We start from the raw sequence: 9422 nt of genomic DNA on the forward strand, positions 1-9422 counted from the left end.
TCGATATTTGTCTATTCATATATATTTATTTTATTCTGGAATTTTTATTTCCATTTTATAGAGAATATATATATTTATATAAGTTTTGAAAGTGTATTTTAATTATGTTCTTTTAGACTCCACATGTGTTGCCTCCATAAAAATATCATTCTGAATATAGCTCACAACGAGCACTACATCCTCCTATCTGTATATTAATGGGAGTTATTGTTAACATTAACAAGCTCTAAAATAAACTATATATTTTACTAGCAGTATCGCCCGGCGTTGCTCGGGTTTGTAAGGGAAATAACTATATAAGCATTTTTAGAGAGTTACTTCCCTTATAGATGCCAATTCGGGCTTTCTTAGCCATTTCTGTTTTGGTGTCTTCAAGCCATGAAGTCGTTGTTCTAAAAGAACGCTGGTCTCCTTGACAACGCTTTACGACGTTGATTTCCTTAAACTCCCTTCCCCACAGCTTCACGAGGGAGGGAAGAAGGGGGAGAAGCAAACACAGGTGCAGGTGTTTGAGCGTCGACGCCAACTCCGCCGCCATCGACACACGAAAAATTATGCATTAAAATGGAATAAAAAATGATGTTAAATTATTTTTTAAATCGTAGACTCATCGTAGACGCGCGCTAATAGCCAGACGGGCTCGATATGAATCACGACTATAAGATACCCGAATTTGGTTAAACTGCACCGCAAAATGTGGGAGTAGTTAGGAATCTAAATCGAAGGGGACAGACACTCACACAACTACAGTTTTATATATATAGATTTAAACCCAGCAAGCCAAGTGGGATCATAACCTGTGGCCTATGCCAGGAGTGTAACTAGCCCACTTATGCGTATCTTTCCTTCACTGGACACTAAACTCTACTTGCGAAGACCTGTTGAGGCAAATGAAATCAAAATTGAATCAAATTCGATGACTGGCACCCATGCCAGTGGAGCACTAAGAGCACCATCCGAGCGTGATCGTTGCCAGACCAACTAACAGGCTTCCGTGCTGGTAGCATGTAAAAATGCTGGTGGCACGTGAAAAAACATTCGAGTGAGGTCCTTACCAGTGCCGCTGGACTGGCTCCTGTGCAGGTGGCACATAAAAAACACCATTTGAGCATGGGTGTTGCCAGTACCGCCTGACTGGCTCTCATGCCGGTGGCACGTAAAAGCACCCACTACACTCTTGGAGTGGTTGGCATTAGGAAAGGCATCCAGCTGTAGAAACCTTGCCAGATCAGATTGGAGACTGGTGCAGCCACTGGCTCTCCAGACCTCAGTCAAACCATCCAACCCATACCAGCATGGAAAGCAGATGTTAAACGATGATGATAATGATGATGATGATGAGCCAAATAAAGCTGATTTAAATGCTAACATCATCATCATCATCATCATCGTTTAACGTCTGCTTTCCATGCTGGCATGGGTTTGACGGTGCAACTGGGGTCTGGGAAGCCAGGAGGCTGCACCAGGCTCCAGTCTGATCTAGCAATGTTTCTACGGCTGGATGCCCTTCCTAACACCAACCACTCCGGATGGTACTTTTCACATGCCACCAGCATGGAGGCCAGACAAGGCTGGCAACAGCCACAGTTGGATGGTGCTTTTTATGTGCCACCGGTACAGAGGCCAGTTGGGGTGGCGCTGGCAACAGCCACGTTCAGATGGTTCTCTTACGTGCCACCGGCACTGGTATCACAGCTACAAATTCCATTGATGTTGATCGATTTCGATTTTGATTTTCACTTGCCTCAACAGGTCTTCACAAGTAGGGTTTGTGTCACAAGAAGGAAAGGTATGCATAAGTGGGCTGGCTACGTCCCAGGTAGAGGCCACGGGTTATGGTCTCACTTGTCCTGCTGGGTCTTCCCACGCACAGCATACTTCCAAAGGTCTCGGTCTCTGGTCATTTCCTCGGTGAGACCTAAAGTTCGAAGGTCGTGCTTCACCACGTTAATGCAATTAATTTTATTGACCCTTTTTTTAAATTTTTTCATTTGGCATGCTTTAATCACTTTTTATCCATCTACTGGTGTTTTGTTTTTATTTTATTTTTATTTATTGTTTTTGAGGTTATCTCCAAGTTGTTGTAGTTTGTTTTCTTTGGTTGCTGGGACGAACCATTGGTATGCTGTTACTATAGCGATTCTTGTCTTGGTGGACCGTTTCATTGGCAGCAATTTCTTCGTCATAGCTAAGAAAGATTTGAAAGAAAGAAAAAGAAAAAAGAAAAAAAGAAAAACTAAAATGAAAGCTGTCGGTATTGGTAAACTAAATTAATTACATTATTTACATTATTTACATTTGACAGATATTTGTCCTCGTCCTGTTTGTTGTTAACATAACGTTTCAGCTGATATACCCTCCAGCCTTCATCAGGTGCCTTGAGGAAATTTCGAACCTGGGTTCAAACCTGATGAAGGCTGGAGAGTATATCAACTGAAACGTTGTGTTAACAACAAACAAGATGAGGACAAATATCCATCAGATGTAAATAATGTAAATAATGTAAATAATTCCTCATCTCTTAAATATAGAACTGTATTGGTAAACTAAAGTCAAACAAAAAAGAAAACAAAGAGAAAAAAGCAATCTTTAAACTTTGTCCCTTAATTTCAAACCCTTTAAATTTATAAACCTTTTAAGATACGAAACTAATTAAGCTGGTTAGTTATTGTCATCTATCATTCACTTGTTTCAGTCATTAGATTGTGGCCATGCTGGGGCACCACCTTGAAGGGCTTTAGTCTAACGAATTGATTCCAGTACTAATTTTTTAAAAATCTGGTTCTTATTCTATCAGCCTCTTTTGCTGAGCTGCTGAGTTATGGGGATGTAAACAAACCAACACTAGTCGTTAAGCAGTGGTGAGGGACAAAGACACACAAACACACACACATACACACATGCATGCACACACATGATAGGTTTCTTCAGTTTTTGTCTACCATATCCACTCAGAAGGCTTTGCTCGGCCTGAGACTATAGCAGAAGACACCTGCATAAGGTGCCACACAGTGGGACTGAACCTGGAACCATGAGGTTAGGAAGCAAACTTCTTACCACACAGCCATTCCTGTGCCTATTGGTTTGGTGATAGTATTTCTTATGGGCATACTGTGTTAAATAATGCAATATATATTGGAAGCAGACAAAAATCATCATAGCAGTGGCCAGTGAGGCTGCTGGGTGCATTTCTGTATCATTGAACATTGTCAGTAACATGTAAAAGCAAATATGAAAAAAAACAATGAAAATTAGCAAAAAATATTTTAAAATTATAAAACATACAGCAGTTCAAAGTTGCCTAGGGCCTCCTTAGCTGGTGTCCGATTCCATCTCACACTGAAAATGAAAAGAAATAAATGGTGTAAGTAAAATTGGTGTAAGTAAAAGTTTGTTAGATTATGAAAATGTAGATGCTTGAAGATGTTAAACAAGTTACTTTAAGGGTCAGTCTCAAAGTGGATACAGATATGAATAATAACATATGAAACAGAGTTTTTTCCCCTAAAATTTATCAATATCAACCACAATTTCACAATTTCGCCAATGTCAACCGCAATTTTCCAATGTCAACCTCAATTTCACCAATGTCAACCTCAATCTCACCAATGTCAACTTCAATTTGGCCAATATTAATTTCACCAATGTCAACTTCAATTTGGCCAATGTCAACCTCAATTTCACCAATGTCAACTTCAATTTTGCCAATGTCAACCTCAATTTTCCAATGTCAACTTCAATTTTGCCAATGTCAACTTCAAGTTCATCAATGTCAACTACAGTCCCACTAAAGTCAACCTCAATTTCATTCTCTTCTGTTTCATTTACATTATTGTTGATCTCAATTTTGTCATTGTCAACTATAATTCCATTACTGTTTACTTAAATGAATGTCACCACAGGAGAGAAAGATTGTATTTTTATAAACAGACATTAATATCAGTAATTACAAGTTGCAGAATTGTAACAGAATGTAAACATTAACAATTTTGGGGTAGCATCACAAATTTTGTATAATATAACCACATCTAATTGAAAGCTCACTCTAAAAATGACTTACAATAACATCATTAGAGTTTAAGCATGGTTGATTATATATTTTTTCTAATCTACAATAAGTTACAAAAGGTTAATGTAATCTGATGTTTTAAACTCTAATTGTAATAAGATTAACGACTTACTCTGGTACATCACCTGGAGGCAACACAATGTTAATTATGTCGTTGATTAAATTATATTTCATGATGCGGTCACTGGATGTGGTGCTTGTCAATGAGGGAGATGCATTTACCTAGAGATGTTTCAAAATAAATAAAGTAATTAATTAAAATAAATTTTAAATAAAAAGAAATTGAAATCAGGGGTATAAGTAAATACAAATGAATAATGGAGTCTCCAAGTGGTTGCTTGACCGCTTACGAAGATGTCTGTCTGTATGTGGTAATTCAACCTGCTAGAAATAGCAACCAAATTTCCTTCACAACTCCACCACCACTATCTTGAGCCCCCCAAAAAGAAAAGGTACATAGTATAGGTGCAGGAGTGGCTGTGTGGTAAGTGGCTTGCTTACCAACCACATGGTTCCAGGTTCAGTTTCACTGCGTAACACCTTGGGCAAGTGTCTTCTACTGTAGCCTTGGGCCGACCAAAGCCTTGTGAGTGGATTTGGTAAACGGAAACTGAAAGAAGCCTGTCGTATACGTATATTTATTTATATATATATATACATATATGTATGTGTGTGTGTGTAGAATAAGTACTAGGCTTACAAAGAATAAGCTCTGGGATCGATTTGCTCGACTATAAAGGTGGTGCTCCAGCATGGCCACAGTCAAATAACTGAAACAAGTAAAAGAGTAAAAAAGAGAGAGAACGAGAGAGTAGAGTGGATAATGTTGTTTTAGAGAGACCCCTAAAATCATAGGATGATCAAGGCTGGAATGACTGTGATTATAGATTTGCACAATTAGGCTTGACCTGGGGTTAAACAAAAACAACAATGATCAATTTATAGTCAGGTAGGGGACTGTATTGCAAGTTAAGTGCCTTTATGTGACAATCTATGAGGGTTAGTGACAGGGAGAGCATCTCTGGCCATAGAAAATCTTTTGTTTCACTCAATAGTTTTGTCTGAGTTATGCAAGCTTGGAAAAATGGACATTGACATGATGACAATGGATTAGAAGACAATCAGATTGGCACCAGTGGTGGGATATATAACTAGGGCTGTGGGGTCAGGGTCATAGAGTTGGAGTTGGAAGCAATTAAGGGTAGCTGGAGTCAGAGTCGGTACAATTATACCAACTCTGACTCTGACTCACAATGTCTTTATTCTTTAATGTAAACCAGTTATAACAGAGAGGCCGACTCAAAGTACAAACATATGTGCATGTTTTATGAGATATGTAGACCACAATCACTTGATTACATAGTCAGAGGTGCCGAAAGTGGTGGTGGTGGTGGTGGTGGAAGAGGAGGAGGAGGAGGAGAGAATGGGGGGTGAGGAGAGGAGGGGAAGGAGGAGAGAAGGGGAGAGTGATGAGAGGAGGAGGAGGAGGGGAGGGGAGAGGAGGAGGATGGGTGGAGGATGAGGAGGAGGAGGAGGAGGAGGAGGAGTTTGCTTCGACTCCACAGCCCTGTATATAAGAGACCAAATTTTTGCATGGAGGCCTTGGAGATATCAAATGAAAGAAGGAATGATAGAGTAACAAGCAAACTGGAAACTGGAGCCATATTTTGGTGGGTTTACAGTAGGCATGGGCAACCTTTACCTAAAAACAGGTCCCATAAGGTATGGCTCATCATCAGGCAAACCACTAAAGAAAAAGGATTCAATGCCCATTTTCATAAGGAATGCCATTCAGAAGGTCTCGCGAGACACACTTACCCACGACTGGCTTACAGCTCATGTTGTCAAGACTGAATCTCACTGAATGAAAAAGAAATGAATGGATTATATTGAATTAGTAAGGTAGGGTTATATTCACCTCAATTAACCATGGCTTCAAAGTATTGTCAATGATTATGTCATAGCTGAAATAGAGACACAATAAATATATATATATATACATATATATATAACACCAAATAAGTTAGGGGTTGTAGGTCCAACCCACAAAGGGATAATACTTATCCAATATACTGTTGGTATAATACCCAAATTATTAATACACAAGTGTTTTTAATTGCAATGCAATAAACTCACTTATGGATGGAAGCACTCTGTCGGTTACGACGACGAGGCTTCCGGTTGATCCGAATCAATGGAACAGCCTGCTCGTGAAATTAACGTGTAAGTGGCTGAGCACTCCACAGACACGTGTACCCTTAACGTAGTTCTCGGGGATATTCAGTGTGACACAGAGTGTGACAAGGCCGGTCTTTTGAAATACAGGTACAACAGAAACAGAAAGTAAGAGTGAGATAAAGTTGTGGTGAAAGAGCACAGCAGGGATCACCACCATCCCCTGCCAGAGCTTCGTGGAGCTTTAGGTGTTTTCGCTCAATAAACACTCACAATGCCCAGTCTGGGAATTGAAACCGCGATCCTATGACCGCGAGTCCGCTGCCCTAACCACTGGGCCATTGCGCCTCCACAAACTCACTTATATTAAATGGGTGTAGGTAAAGAAATATTTTACCATTAATTTATAATACAAATAAGAAAATGGAAAAACACATTAGTTGGTTTATCAGCTTTAGGATATTAGAATGTTGACTTATTTAATTAACAAAACTGTGATTATTGTTATTATGGTTATAGTTTTGTTAATTAAATAAGTCAACATTCTAATATCCTAAAGCTGATAAACCAACTAATGTGTTTCTCCATTTTCTTATTTGTAATTATATATCATCATCATCATCATCATCATTTAGCGTCCGTTTTCCATGCTAGCATGGGTTGGACGGTTCAACTGGGGTCTGTGAAGCCAGAAGGCTTCATCAGGCCCAGTCAGATCTGGCAGTGTTTCTACGGCTGGATGCCCTTCCTAATGCCAACCACTCCATGAGTGTAGTGGGTGCTTTTTACGTGCCACCTGCACAGGTGCCAGACAGAGCTGGCAAACGGCCACGAACGGATGGTGCTTTTACGTGCCACCGGCACGGGGGCCAGCCGAGGCTGGCAGCGGACATGAACGGATGGTGCTTTTACGTGCCACCGGCACGGAGGCCAGACGGGGCGGGGCCGACAACGACCACGATCAGATGGTTCGCTTAAACACAGCTGCAATTTCCACTGATGTTGATCGACCTCAATTTTGGTTCTGCTTTCTGATATCTGATTTGATTTGGTTTGATTTTGATTTTGATTTTGACTGTTCTCACTGGTCTTGCCAGGTCTTCTCACGCACAGCATACTTCCATACGTCTCAGTCTCTAGTCATTTCCTTGGTGAGACCTAAAGTTCGAAGGTCGTGCTTCACCACCTCATCCCAGGTTTTCCTGGGTCTACCTCTTCCACAGGTTCCCTCAACTGCTAGGGTGTGGCACTTTTGCACACAACTATCTTCACCCATTCTCGTCACATGCCCATACCAGTGCAGACGTCTCTCTTGCACACCACAACTGATGCTTCTTAGGTCCAACTTTTCTCTCAAGGTACTTACACTCTGTCGATTATGAATACTAACAGTACACATCCATCGGAGCATACTGGCTTCATTTCTTGCGAGCTTACGCATATCCTCAGCAGTCACAGCCCATGTTTCACTACCATGTAGCATGGCTGTACGTACACATGCATCATACAGTCTGCCTTTTACTCTGAGCGAGAGGCCTTTTGTCACCAGCAGGGGTAAGAGCTCTCTAAACTTTGCCCTGGCTATTCTTACTCTAGCAGTTACACTTTCAGCACACCCACCCCCACTACTGACTTGGTCACCTACGTAGCGGAAGCTATCAACTACTTCTAGTTTTTCTCCCTGGAACGTGGTAGAAGTTGGTCTCTGCACATTTTCAGTGTTTATTGCTCCTGAGCATCTGCCACAGACAAAAACTATTTTCCTAGTTAGCCTTCCTTTGACATTGCTACACTTCTTATGTGTCCATAGCTTGCACTTGGTGCACCTTATAGAGTTTCTACCTATACACACACACACATCATCATTATCATCATCATCACCATTTAGCGTCCGCTTTCTATGCTAGCATGGGTTGGACGGTTCAACTGGGGTCTGTGAAGCCAGAAGGCTGCATCAGGCCCAGTCTGATCTGGCAGTGTTTCTACGGCTGGATATATATATACACACACACATATATATATATATACACATATATACATATACACACATATATATACATATATACACACACACTCTGTCGGTTGCAATGATGAGGGTTCCAGTTGATATGATCAACGGAACAGCCAGCTTGTGAAATTAATGTGCAAGTGGCTGAGCACTCCACAGACACGTGTCCCCTTAATGTAGTTCTTGGGGAGATTCAGCATGACACAGAGTGTGACAAGGATGGCCCCTTTGAACTACAGGTACAAGAGAAACAGGAAGAAAGAGTGAGAGAAAATTGTGGTGAAAGAGTACAGCGGGGTTCACCACCACCCCCTGCCGGAGCCTCATGGGGCTTCAGGTGTTATTGCTCAATAAACACTCACAACGCTCAGTCTAGGAATTGAAACCACAATCCTACAACTGCAAGTCCGCTGCCCTAACCACTGGGCCATTGTGCCTCCACACACATATATATATATATGTAAGTATATAGGACAGAAAGAACACAACAAGCGGAAATCAACAAAACACATAATGCTGAAAAACAGACGATAACAAACAACAGACGGGACAAAAACAAGATACACGGGTCATTTGCAGCCAATTTTCTCTTCAGTCAGTGTCCAGAAAGTCCTTGCAATTTTGCATTCATTGTCCCTGATCTTTCTTTCTGACCTCTCGAATCTGACGAGCACCAGGGACTCAGGCTAAAAGCATTAAATTTCTAGGAAAGGCAAACGAATGTGTACAAGAATGGGAACAAGAACAGAAACAAAAATAAAAAAGTTGGAATTATACACATATAACATATATATTTATGTACTTCTGTGAATTATATAGATATATATAATATATATAAATTAGAGAAAAACCACCATTATGTAATTCAAACAATGACAGACGTAAACCATATCATATAGAAGAAATAAAATATATTATAAAACATATATCTAGATCACAAAAAGCACAAAGTAATGAATAAACATTATATAAGTAATTATTACATAATAAGTATATTATATATTCATATTGTGAAATTTGATTCAATACTAAATTGAATTTTTCCCTGTAAGTTTGGAGTTATACTCCCTAATATTATTATATATATATATCATTAGACTCCACACATGCTTCCCCCACTCTCACATTACACACACCTCAACACCACCACACCACACACCACCATACCAT

The 9422-nt window shown here is 40.2% G+C and overlaps 1 protein-coding gene across 1 annotated transcript in view; it reads right to left on the bottom strand.

Annotated features, from left to right (window-relative positions):
* Positions 1-2041: 2041 nt before the first annotated feature.
* LOC115214205 (probable tubulin polyglutamylase TTLL1) overlaps positions 2042-9422 on the bottom strand; it is a 45762-nt gene continuing 38381 nt past the window's right edge. Inside the window, exons 12-15 of the mRNA XM_029783311.2 lie at positions 5988-6033; positions 4182-4291; positions 3286-3339; positions 2042-2188 (exon numbers count right to left, since the gene is read on the bottom strand). Coding sequence (XP_029639171.1) covers positions 2068-2188; positions 3286-3339; positions 4182-4291; positions 5988-6033 — 331 coding nt within the window. The 3' untranslated portion in view covers positions 2042-2067. The remainder of the gene's footprint in view (positions 2189-3285; positions 3340-4181; positions 4292-5987; positions 6034-9422) is intronic.

The sequence above is a fragment of the Octopus sinensis genome, linkage group LG7 (assembly GCF_006345805.1).
Source record: "Octopus sinensis linkage group LG7, ASM634580v1, whole genome shotgun sequence".
Lineage (NCBI taxonomy): Eukaryota > Metazoa > Mollusca > Cephalopoda > Octopoda > Octopodidae > Octopus > Octopus sinensis.